Source organism: Heteronotia binoei, chromosome 9, assembly GCF_032191835.1.
Source record: "Heteronotia binoei isolate CCM8104 ecotype False Entrance Well chromosome 9, APGP_CSIRO_Hbin_v1, whole genome shotgun sequence".
NCBI lineage: Eukaryota > Metazoa > Chordata > Lepidosauria > Squamata > Gekkonidae > Heteronotia > Heteronotia binoei.
Genome location: NC_083231.1, coordinates 63,423,988 through 63,437,314, shown reverse-complemented (window position 1 = coordinate 63,437,314; position 13,327 = coordinate 63,423,988). Strand labels below are relative to the sequence as shown.

Below are 13,327 nucleotides of genomic sequence, written 5' to 3'. Positions count from 1 at the left end.
GGAAGGAGAGAGAAAGAGCTTCCTTTGTCCTGTTCCCTGGATTCCATGGGAGAAATACCAAGAAAGCACCTTTAAGACCAATGAGTGCTAATTTTTATGTTTTTTTCCTTTAAAAAATATTTAATTGTGTTCGTCTGTGTCCTTAATAAAATTTATATCTCTGCTACCTAATTTTAAATAGGTACATACATGGCGCGACACACCCCGACCCATCAAGGTCTCATTTATGTCAGATTTGGCCCTCATAACAAATGAGTTTGACACCCCAGTTCTAGAAGAGGTTATGGAGGAAAATGTACATATTATAAACTGAGGCCGGAACATTTCTTCTTCGAAAACAGTAAGTGATTTATTCAGCTCTCAAAACACACAAAGAACAATACAACAATATCCCCACTTATATACACTCCTGACATTGCCTCCAGCCAATCAGCTTTTATTAACTATATACAAAGTTACAAGTATTCCAAAAGTCAGCCAAGCTGAATATCCGTTTAAAGCCCAATCAGGACAATTCCCTCCAAAGCAGTCTCTTTCCTGATTGGGCAAAGCTTAGGGTTTTTAGGAGCCTAGCTGAAGACTCAAGCTCGGGCAAGACAGAGTTCAATATACAACAGTACACTCATACCTTGCTTGCATATACAGCAGAATAAGAGGAAGTAGTGAAAAACAAAAGTGGTAGAACAGACACCAGCTCTGAATACTACTTCATCTAAAAAAACCCACGCAAGCAGAAAACTAGCACAACAGCTACTCTGTTTTCTCTGCTAATTCTCTATTTGAAGGGAGCCTTTAACATACAGCACCCTTCTTTAAATGTGATTCTCTGTAATACTTAACCTCCAATCTGAGATGGTTGAGTCTATTCAGCCATTTGTGAATCAGCTGCTGTCTTTTTGTAGCAGTCACATAAGAAGAAATTGGATTTACATCCTGCCCTCCACTCCGAATCTTAGTGGCTCACAATCTCCTTTACCTTCCTCCCTCACAACATAGACCTTGTGATGTGGGTGGGACTGAGAGAGCTCTCACAGAAGTTGCCCTTTCAAGGACAACTCTGCAAGAGTTATGGCTGACCCAAGGCCATTCCAGCAGCTTCAAGTGAAGTAGTGGAGAATCAAACCCTCTTCTCCCAGATAAGAGTCAACACACTTAACTACTACACCTAACTGGCTCTCTACCTAGTCAGTATCGACTTCTCTAGTCCAAACATACAACATTCACAAAGATTTTCAATCTGTAACAACATTCCATAAGAGAGACAGGCATTTTCACCATATATTATTGATGGAGGCAGCTGTGGTATAGAGTAGTGTGTCTAAAGGTTCCTCAGCTTGGCTTAGATCTGAACTGGAAATGGGCTGGTTCATAGTTCATTTACTATGCTGCTTCAGTGAGCCAAGGAACAAACAAACAGGTAATGATGAAGTAATTCTGGCTCCTTTATTATGAGTCATCACTTCCCTTTACTTCAAAAGGCAGTTCATGTGGCTCACTTGTTTGTTTTTTTCCATATATCTTGGGAAACATCATCATGAGACCTGACTGACACAGAATGTTATGCTTCATGAATCTATCATCAACAAACTTTGACAGGAATATACTGAGGGCCATTTTGAGCCATGGAGTGATTTTTTTTAATGTTAAAAATAAAATATTTATGCAGCGAAGCGGATAGAGAATAAAGGTTGAAAAATTCACAAACATTGAATATGGCAGCCTAGAATTCCAGGCCAGATAATGTGAAAGGGAAAAGGAGGAAGAATTCCATGTATGGAACTGCTGTAATATTTCTAGGACAACTCTTAACCTGCTTGCCTCCTCCACCTACATGCTCTACTACTCCTTGCATGTGGCATAAGCCACACAAAGAACAAAAAATGCATAAACATAGCCCTAATAATAATGCATTTAGAATAAAGATGACAGCATATGTCATGAGAAAACAACATTATTTGGATTAGTAACAACCATATAGTCACTCTGCACACAAAACTACTATGTAAAAATGTAAAAGACTAACAGGTCCTGTTTTAATATCTGAAGTTTATTTTAATTTGCAACAAAGTAGGAAGCATCAGAAGTAGCTAATTACTCATGACAACCATAATGGTGGCCTGCAGCATAATCTTTGTTGAATAATTAGGATAAAATTAAAACACAGTTACTGTAATGATATTTATATCTGCTCATATGTGTCTTCCAGTTCCCTCCCATCCAAGATTATTATCGAGCTTCAGCATACTCTAGCATCAGTTTCTTCCAGGACTTTTTTAAAGAAAATGCCCAGCAGGAACTCATTTGCATATTAGGCCACACCCTCTGACACCAAGCCAGCTGGAACTGCAGTCCTACTTTAAAAAAAAGCCCTGGTTACTCCCAAAATACCAAATGGGTCAAGAAATTTTTTTTTAATTCCCCTGCCTCAAACCAATCCCTCATACCTAAGTTCCTTTAATGAGAAAGATCTCATTATGTCATAGGCAGAGTGTTGGACTAGGAACCAGGAGGCCCAAGTTTGAATCCCCATTCTGTCATGGAAGCTTGAGCCAGTCACATTCTCTCAGCCTGACCTATGCTTTAAGGTCATTGTGAACATATCATGGAAGAGAGCAGAACCATGTAGGCTGCTCTGGGTCCCCATTTGGGAGAAATGCAGGGCATAAAAAAGAATACATATTTAGGGTTAGCTGCTTTTAGACAGTGTTCTACTAGTTCATCGGAACATCCAGCAATTACTTTTTAAAATCAAAGCTGAAAAAGAATCCCTCTGGTGCCATGGAGGGGAGAGGATGTAGGGGAAACAGTAACCGCTGGAGAAAAGTCCACATAAAAGTCCTGTGTTGCCAATGCGAATGCCTCTGCATTCATGATGGTGATGTCAGAGAAATGGAAAATCCTCACAATGCAAATACAGCATTAAGTTACCTGATGACCTTTTCAGCAAGTGAGCTTTACACAAAGCCAGAATGTATCAGGCATGTCTGGCATCCAATGAAGACAAATTTTCCATAGACTATCCTGACAATCTTTAAAAACGTGACAGATTCTTTTTGCATTCCATAATTCCATTATTAATCCCTGATAAGGAATGGAGTAACAAGAGTACACTGGCTTGAGTCTTTAAAAATGTATGATCTCATGATACTCATTTGATCCATCCATTGTAATGATTTCAAGACTTTTAGATTTCTAGTGCTGAATTCTCTCAAATGTACTCTGATCCTGCAGTTAAAATGTTGGCAACTGAGAACATCATTTGCTGTTATTGTTAATTTCATTCAAGGTATTACAAACTACAGCATCCTCAAACCTTAATCTTGGTGTACCTAATAATCCTACACAAGTTCAAGATGTACCATCTCCAAAATGCTACTAAGACAAATGTTACCAACCAAGCAAAAATTTCCCATTAAAACAGGGAAAAACAAATACTTGAATTTTAAAAAGATCTGTCAGTTTTTAGAATATATTATTTACTGCTGTTAATGTTTTTATGGAAGTGTTATTGTGATTTATATAATGTATAAGCTACCTTAAGCCCGCTTGGGTGGTAGGGTGAGAGAAAAGTCTCAAGAAACAAACAAATAATGCAGTTACTATGAAGACCTGTATGAAAATCTGTGCACAAGCCATGGCTGATTGGTTTGGGGTATAACTCTCAATGGTCATTTATCTATCTGTTCTTATTATGTATGACTGTATAAATTATTTTTTTACATACTAACTTTGTATATGCTTTTCAATGCTGCCACTATGTTTTCTAATTCACTTAAAAATAAACTATTGCAGATACTTGTGCAGGTCCCCTCTGTCTAGTTTGTGTCAGGTTACACACCAAGGCTGCCATGGACAGCTCCATGGTGGTATGAACCAGCTGCCACCACAAACCCTGTTTTTACAAAACAATTCATTTTCTGGCAATGGCTCTCACTTCCCTGAAGCATCTGAATGGGAACTTCCCTAAAAAACACAGGAATCTTACTGATGCTACTTGAAAGCACTTACAAGATCCAAAGAAAAACAACAGGACTGAATAATGATTTGAAGTACACAAGACAAGTAAGTACACAATATGAGTAGGCACTCACAGCATCATTAAAAAAAAATCTACTCTATGCTTATGGACCATATCTTAAAGAAGAGTTTTATTCAAACCAGCCAATGCCTTACCGTCCCTGATCGAGGTGCAACAGGCTGGGCATTGGAGTACCCAAGGCTGGTGATCTTGGGTGACTTCAATGTCCATGCTGATGACTCAGCCTCTAGTCAGGAGACATACCTAGTATCATCCATGGCGACACTAGGACTCTCTCAGTTTGTTACATCCCCCACCCACCAGGCAGGGCACATGTTAGACTTGATCTTTGCGGCCGGGGTTATGGTGGACGATATAACTGCAGAAGCGGTGCCATGGTCGGACCACTTTGCCCTCAGGGCTCGTGTGGATGCTCCACTCAAAACCCATTTAGGCGATGAGCTCATTATGGCTCGCCCGCGGAGTCAGATGGACCTGGAACGGTTCCAAATGGCTCTATGGGATCCCTGGCCCCCTGAAGATTCTCTCAACGACCTGGTTGACGCCTGGCATGGACGGCTCTCCAGAGCCGTTGATGAGACCGCACCTCGACGCCCTCTGCGACCTCGTATTAAGCTGGCCTCGTGGTATACTCCGGAATTACATCAGCGGAAATGAGGACTCAGACGGCTAGAGAGGCAATGGCAGCGTACTCGGGATGAAGCAACTAGAACATCTTATAGAGAGTTTATGAGGTCCTATGAGATGGCAGTCAAAGCCACAAAGAAAATATATTTTGCGGCTAAGATTGCATCTGCAAATTCGCGCCCGGCACAATTGTTTAGGACAATTCGGAATCTCACAACACTGCCACAAGGCAGGCCAAATGATAAGGAATTAGAGATAGGCTGTGAGGCTTTTGCGAAATTTTTTGCAGACAAGGTCAAGTTGCTCCGCCACGACTTCCCCGCCACATTAGATACAGTATGTGAACTCGAGGCTCCATGACTGCCTTCCGGTTTGACTCTGGATCGCTTCGACACACTCAGCTTGGAGGAAGTTGACAGAATGCTCTCTACTGTACGTCTAACAACTTGTGATCTGGACCCATGTCCCTCCTGGCTAATTAAAGCTTGCCAGAGGGAGCTAAGATGTCCTATACAGGATATCATAAATAGATCCCTCTCGGAGGGTCTTTTTCCAACACCCCTTAAAGAGGCTGTGGTCCGCCCTCTCTTGAAAAAGGCTACATCAGACCCGACCGAATTGGCGCATTACCGGCTGGTCTCAAATTTGCCTTTCTTGGGCAAAATTATAGAGTGGGCAGTTTCGTTGCAGTTGCAGAGTTTTCTGGATGATGCTTCCACCTTAGATCCATTCCAGTTCGGCTTCCGCCCGGGCCATGGGACAGAGACAGTGCTTGTCGCCCTCATGGATGATCTCCAGCAGCATCTGGATCGAGGTGGTTTGGTGGTACTGTTGCTGTTAGACCTATCGGCTGCATTCGATATGGTCGATCACCAGTTGCTGATCTGCCGCCTCGCCGACGCAGGGATTCAGGGGCTGGCCTTGCAGTGGCTTTCCTCTTTCCTTGAGGGTCAGGGACAAAGGGTAGCAATTGGGCGAGAACTATCCCAGAGACACCTACTTAATTGTGGGGTGCCTCAGGGAGCGGTCCTCTCCCCGATGTTGTTTAACATCTCTATGCGCCCCCTTGCCCAGATTGCCTGGAGATATGGGCTGGGTTGTCACCAGTATGCTGATGACACCCAGTTCTATCTATTGATGGATGGCTGTACTGATGATGTCCCTAAAAATCTGGACCTGGCGCTTCAAGCCATGGCAGGTTGGCTTAGGCTGAGTGGGTTGAAGTTAAATCCAGCGAAGACAGAGGTCCTTTGCCTGGGCCGTGGCGGTCTGGGAGGGGAAATTCCCCTACCGGCTTTTGATGGTGCGCCACTGGAAGCAGTGCGCAGGGTCAAGAGCTTGGGGGTGCTACTGGAGTCTTCTCTGACAATGGAAGCCCAGATAGCAGCCACTGCTAAATCTGCCTTTTTTCATCTTAGGCGGGCGAGACAGTTGGCTCCCTTCCTGGAGCGTGACAACCTGGCAAAAGTGATACATGCAATGGTCACCTCGAGGTTAGACTACTGTAATGCCCTCTACATGGGGCTGTCCCTGTGCCAAACTCGAAAACTGCAGCTAGTGCAGAACACGGTAGCCAGGCTGTTAATGGGACTCCCTAGGTGGGAACATATACGGCCTGCACTGCGGGAACTGCATTGGCTGCCAATTGTGTACCGAGTTCATTACAAGGTGCTGGTTATTACCTTTAAAACCCTATATGGCCAAGGATCTGCCTACCTTAGAGACAGTCTCTCCCCATATGTTCCCCAGAGAGTACTGAGATCTAGCTCACAAAATCTGCTGAAAATCCCTGGGCCAAAGGAGGCCAAACTAAAAGCGACAAGGGAGCGGGCCTTCTCAGTAACAGCACCCCAATGGTGGAACCAGCTACCAGAGGTGGTATGGGCCCTACAGAGCCTTAATCAGTTCCGTTGGGCTTGTAAAACCGTCCTTTCAGCTGGCCTTTTAAGGTGGAACCATTGCACCATCACCATAAAAACTATGTTTATGCATATCAAGACTGTAGCACCATCTTATATTATATTGTAACTTTAAACTATTAATTTTAGATGTTGTTTATATGTAATTGTATTTTAATTGCTTTGAATTTTATTGTTGTATCATGGTACAATGTACTATGTCATTGTAAGCCGCCCTGAGCCTGCTTCGGCAGGGAGGGCAGGATATAAATTAAAATTTATTATTATTATTATTATTATTATTATTATTATGAGAGGTTTCTACTTACATGCTGACAGTGCAATCCTAAGCAAAGTTGCAGCCTTCTAAATCAATTGACTAACTCTTGCTTAGGACTGCATTTAAGTGCAAACTGGGTACAAACATACATGAAACAGACCATTGGTCTAATCTGATCTACTGTCTGCACTGATTGACAGAGGATACTATGGACAAAGAAGTTTCAGCCCTATTTGTTACCAGTTATCCCCCTTAGTTTGAATGTAAGAGACTCAATCTGGGATCTTTTAAATGAAAAGTACATGCTCTGCTATTTAGATTTGGTTCCTGCTAATCTAAGTGTTGGCATACACTAGGAATTACACGTAGCTGCAAATGAGATGACTATGCCCTTCAGACAGCAAGATCGGTTTCACTGAAGTACTATAGGCTATCCCAAGGCAAAAATCTTTCTCCGGCTAACTGGGTCTTCTTTTAGGTCTGCTTTTGCTTGTAAATTGACATCATTTGCCCAGACAGTCAAGGATCAAAATGGCACACACACATATGCCTGCACAGGCAAAACAATTTTTCACAATAAATATCCTGTTATAGTGAAGTTACGGACTGTTATACAGATCTAGCCGGAGTCAGTGGCTGGTGCTCGACTTAGAAACTCCAAACTAAATCGCTGCTCAGTTATGGATGTTCTACGTATCTGAGGGAACTCTTGTTCTCAATGGGGATCTTATGTTTTCTGCAAGATGTATCTGGAAAGGCCTCAAACAGCTTTTTGAAGCAGACATGTCTACAATGACCCATGTTTGTTAAAACCCTGCTTTACAGAATCAAACATTAGAAAAAAGGATCTTAAGCTATTATGCAGTTCCGTCGTAACCGTCTGAGTTATGAAAGATCAATGCTGATAATGGGCATGAGGGGAGGGAAGCAGAAGTTGAAAAGGGGTTATGATTAATTTCTGTACTTTTCATGCTGGTAATTGCCCAAGGGAAGTATTATGCAAATGACAAGCCACAATGATTAAAGGGGGGCGAGAACAGAAATGTCACTTTGTGTGAAGGAATCATAATGCAGATGCCAGTCCTTAAAGGAAGAACTCTACAAAAAAAAAAAGCCTTAAAAAAAACCCAAGCCTTTTCAAAACACTTGAAACAAAATATACATACATTTACAGGCTGCCTCAAAAGGCTGAAATTAATAACATTGTATTGCAAAATGTATTAATATTCTTTCAAGATCACCTGTCCCCCCCTCCTCTCTGGTTTTCATCCTTTTAGGGCAATCTCAAACATTAAATACTTGCAGATACCATCAGAACTTTGCTCCTGTTCTATGACCAAGACTGAATTATACAATGGACATCCATATAAACCACAGTCATATAGACGTGAAAAAAACCAAATGTGATTTTTCTTCCTTCCATGATACCATGGAAGCAGCAAATGCCTTAGATGAGCAACTGTATTTACAGGCATGAGCACAACTACTGTAAACATGTAATGATTCTATTAAATCTCCATGGAACAATGAATCTGGGATGTCAAGTTTAGGATAAGACCAATGAAGAGCATCTTAAAATATAAAAGATTGACAGAGCAAGTCCTATGCAGAATAACGCCACTGAAATGAATGGATCTAAGACTGCATAGGATCACTCTGTTGATGTGGTGTTAAATTACCAAGATCCCACCAAAGATTATGCCACCATATGTGTCAGCCATTCAAATCATTTTTGCTGCAACAACAATCCTGCTAAATGAATGATGATTTGCCATTTTCCGAGAATATATTTGGCAAATTATGCTAATCTCTTTGATCATCAACAAGCATAAAAGTGAGAAGTTACACAGGTTCCTGGCATTTGAGTTAGTAAAGTTCGTTTCAGTTTTCATTTGGACTTCGAACAGTTCTCCATTCCATGGACACATGCGGTCTACTGAAAGAATGAACTGAAAATTCAGTGAGGAAAATGCTCCATCATTCATTTATTACTGTAAACCACAGAAACTAATGCTTGGGAAATTATCCCAGTTCACATGAGCCAGATAGTTGAACTTATTTGATCTTGGTGAGAGAAAGAAGCAGGGTGCTCCAATTAATAAAGAACTGGACTTGGAAGGTCTATGTTCCCATTCACTGTGTGAGTAACAAGGTCCTATGTTTTCATTCCCAGTATGGTAGCTTTAAAATAAGATAAACAATGACCAACATTTACAGCCCTTTTGAAGAAAAATTAGAGAAAGATTGCAAAATACCAATCTATATTGTATACACAGAAATAAGACCCACTAAGTTCAGTGCATCTTACTTTCAAGTAAGTGTGCACAGGATCAGAGCATTCAAATTCCATAAGCATAATTAATATTATTTTAACTCTATGTAACTTTCCAGCAGCACCTTCCTAGAATTTTCATAGAACTCTATCCTTTGGAATGTTCCTATAATATTTATGGAGATTTTTTTTTAAGAAAAGAATCTTGTTTCCAGCTTGAGATGCAGATTATGCAGCCATCCACAAGATAAACTGGCAAAGGCATATTCAGACTACTAACCAGGTTTTACTGCCTGAGTGGCCGCTGTGATGGATGGTGGAAAATGCCATCAAAGCAACTCCCTAGGGTTTTCAAGGCAAGAGATGCTCAGAGGTGGTTTGGCTATGCATAACAACACTGGACTTCCATGGTGGTCTCCCATGCAAATACTGACCAGGGCCAACCCTGCTTAGCTTCTGAGCTCTAATAAGCCTAGGCCACCATTGTACACCCAAATAATACATCTGAAGTGAACGGTGACTGTGGCGAAGGTAGCTCCTGCACCAAGATATTAGATGTCAGTCAGATAAAAAACGCACAGGAATAACCATCCAAAAAGGAAGAATCAGCAGTGTTTGGCCATTTAAAGAAGCCTCTCTCAAGGGAGAAGACACACAAGCCTCTCTCCTCCACATTCACACGCATGCCCTTACCAGCCAGCCCGCCGCTGCCTCCATCTCCTCCGTGTCCCTTCCTTCTCTGCAAGATGAAGTAGGGGTTGGCCCTTTCGGTGATCCACAGGGCGTTCGCCAGCAGCACCTCCTCCGGGTTCACCCACATCCTCCGGCCAAGACAAAGGCAGCCCAACCGGGCTCGCTTGGAGGTTTTCTTCGCTTTAAATCATGCACAGCCCGGGAGGTTGCTCCCAAGACCCAGTTAAGCCCCGACACAAGCCCCGGCCAGAGCTAGAAGCATCGGAAGGGAAAGGGGGCAGAAAGAGCAGCAGCATCGCCCTTCCCGCTATTCAGTCCTCATCAGCCGCGTTCGGCGGTGGAGAAAAGCAGCCAGCCGCCGAGGCACAACCGGCAGAGGACGCGGCGACGAGCACAGCGGTGACCTCAGCCAGCATCAGCGGCACCCGCGGCGGCTGGGCGCGCCCAACCTCACCTCCCGCCGGCAGCAGCGCCGTCTCACTGCATTCAAGCCCCTGGAAGGATCCGGCTGCAGGAAGACACCCCCCTACGGGAAATCCAAAGCGAAGGGCCGATCCTACCCGGCACGGAGCGCGGAAGGGCCACTCTACCCCCCTTTAAAGCAAGAACGCCCCCCGCCCCGTACTCGAGCTTACAAGGAAAAGGTCGCGCGTTATCAATGCGATGGGATCGGCAGAGAAACAGATCTTGAGAACCGCGATCAGCTAATCTCTCTGGGAACTTGCAACCTCAGGACTGGAGCTACTCAAAGCACCGCCAAGCCTCGGAGAGCACGCCCCTGCCGGCCTACACGTCCCCCTCCCCAATGAATCCGGCCACTCTCCAAATCACCGCGCGCCGGGCTCAGGACGACTTAGGCACCCGAGCTCCTGCCCAACCCCTCCAAGCCGAAGCGCGGGCTCCTGCTGCCAGCCTTCGGCAGCCAGGCCTCCTAAGGAAATAGCTCTCGTTACTCGGCGGAGGCGACGGGCATCCGCACAAGCGACTCTCCGCAACCCCCCGGATGGGGCACAAAACAAGCAGCGCGAGCCGGACTCCGATCACGCTGCAGCTGAGGGCAAGGGGAGGGTCGCGTTGCATTAGTGGTGTGGCTGGCAAGAACCGCAGAGAAGCCTTCCTCAGCCCTCTGGCGCTACGAGCAGACGCGCGCGCGCGCGCAACCCAGCTCTCCCGGGGCCAGGTTGCCATTGGGCGGGGCCAGCGCCAGAACAACCAGCCTCCCGATCCCTAGTCGCTGTTTCCCTCTTCCCGCATACTCGGGAGCCAGTCACGCGACCCACCTGCCCTCGCTCTCCTGCTAGTCTGCATAAGCTCCACCCCTCTGTGTCTTGTGCCCCGAGGCTGGTGCTTGCCGCACTTGGGAGAGCACGCGGAGGCTCTCGGTGCCGCCTGCAAGCCTAGGTCTCATTTAACTGCAGTCGCTGAACTAAAATTGGCGACTGGGCACATTCTGTTGCGGTAGGACTGTGGGTTCTTTCCCGTTCAAGGTATATCAAATTAGCACAGCAGATATACGAATTGTGTACAGCTGGGCGTCAGATTTTGCATATATTTGGCTACCGAATTGCTGCATTTGTGGGCTTTTCACCTTTTTTTTTTTTTTTAAAAAAGAAAATGTTCTCCATACTTCGTTGTTTGGTAATTTAGGATAACTCTTCATGCACCTGATAAAGTGACCTCTAGGCCACAAAAGCTTTTGTGACAATGTTAAATATAACGTCTTTAGGGTGTTATAATCCACTGTTAAGAACTGGGCAATGTAGCACCGGATTTGTGGAACACCCTACTTCCCTTTGCCTACTCCATCAGGTATCCTAGTTCAATATTTTTTTGTTTCATTTTAACATTTATTTGGGCAATCCTAGATATGGCATGAAAATGTGAGGCACGGCATTTTAAAAAAATGTGTACAAGACGTTTTCCATAGCTTTCTTTCTCTTCAAGTACTCTGAATGTGAAGGAGAGTTAGCACATGCAGTTGAGCACAACTCTTTTGGATTTTTGTGCTAATCTGTTTGATGTAGGGGAAACTGCAAATGATTTGATTGGCCCTGTTGTAGACTAGGGCTGATTCCTCATTTGGCATTTGCTTCCCTTTCGCTCCGGGGTTGTTCTATGTGGGTGTGATTTCCCGATTCCGCACTAGAGGATTTCTCCCAGATTCAATTCCCAATCTGTTCTGTGTGTTCTGATTACGCATTACTACTGCTCCCGGAGTTTCCCCCACAATCGTAGCAATTTCCCCCTCCCTTATACGTTTCCCATTTTTTTTAACATGCATGCGTGTTCGCGTTACAACGTGATTGTCTTTGTTTGCATTACAACGTAATGCCAGAGGCATAATACTGGCAAAGTCACGTGTTTTCCTTTTGCCCTGCCATTGGCAGATTATCTAGGCCCCGGGAAATCTGAGTCGGCAATCCACCATTTTTATCCACACACACTGAATGTTAAGCACACAGTTTTCCATTAAAAGCTATAACAAATTACAAACAGATGCATGAAGGTGTGAGTGTGTGTGGGGGGAAGATTTATGCAGAGGGGTTAAGGGAGAAAGTTTCCCCAACCTTTCAAAAATATAAACCTATAAACATAATCAAATTCCCATTTCCATTTGAGGCCATGGGGGGGGGGAATCGATAAAGGTGGCAATTGTGCATCTTTAAAGTAGTTTGTGTAACATCGCTTTTTATTTAGTTGCATTGTAACGATCTTATTTGAAAAAAAAAATTATAATAGGAGTGATTTTAATCGGAGGGTGGAAGAAAGTAATCACAATGCAATGACACATCAAAATCACATGGAATACCATAAAGAATGGGGGCAGGTGAAAGCAAGGGATGTATTCAGTAAAAGAAAATCGTATTACATCATTATATATTTTTCGCATTGTAACGCGAAACGTGATTTGTTTAAAAAAATTACTTTATTTCAGGAAAATATTGGATAATTTTCAAAGGGAGTAAAATTAAGGAAGTATGACGAAATAACTGGGTGGAATCATGGGCGTGGAGTTATGTGGTTGTGTTCAAGAGATGTGGAAACCAACATCTGCCCCGGGAGAAACAAAGCACCGAGGCTGGAGCAAAGGCTAATGCGGAATCACCCTATGTATCTTGAGAGAAAATACAGTAGCTGCTTCACAAAGTGGGGCTTTGCTACTTCCCCCGCTTGGTACAGAGCAGGGGAGACACAGGAGCAGCAAAGAGATCAAAGTGGGGATTGGCAGTGAGAATGAAGAAGCAGTGGAAATCAACCTTCTTTCACAGACAAAACTGCCAATAGAACATAAGAGAAGCCTTGTTGGATCAGGCCATTGGCCCATCCAGTCCAATGCTCTGTGTCACACAGTGGCCAAAAAAATCCCCAGGAGGTCCAGTGGGGCCAGGACACAAGAAGCCCTCCCACTGCTGCCATGCCCCCCCCCAAGTACCAAGAATAAGGAGCATCACGTGTCCCAGACACAGTTCAATCTATGCCCTGTGGCTAATAGCCACTGATAGACCTCTGCTCCATAT

The 13,327-nt window shown here is 44.0% G+C and overlaps 1 protein-coding gene across 1 annotated transcript in view; it reads right to left on the bottom strand.

Moving 5' to 3' along the window:
• Positions 1-10,329, bottom strand: part of TBC1D9 (TBC1 domain family member 9) — an 89,858-nt gene extending 79,529 nt beyond the window's left edge. Inside the window, exon 1 of the mRNA XM_060246721.1 lies at positions 9,810-10,329. Within this exon, the coding sequence (XP_060102704.1) occupies positions 9,810-9,936 (127 nt within the window). The 5' untranslated portion in view covers positions 9,937-10,329. The remainder of the gene's footprint in view (positions 1-9,809) is intronic.
• Positions 10,330-13,327: the final 2,998 nt, after the last annotated feature.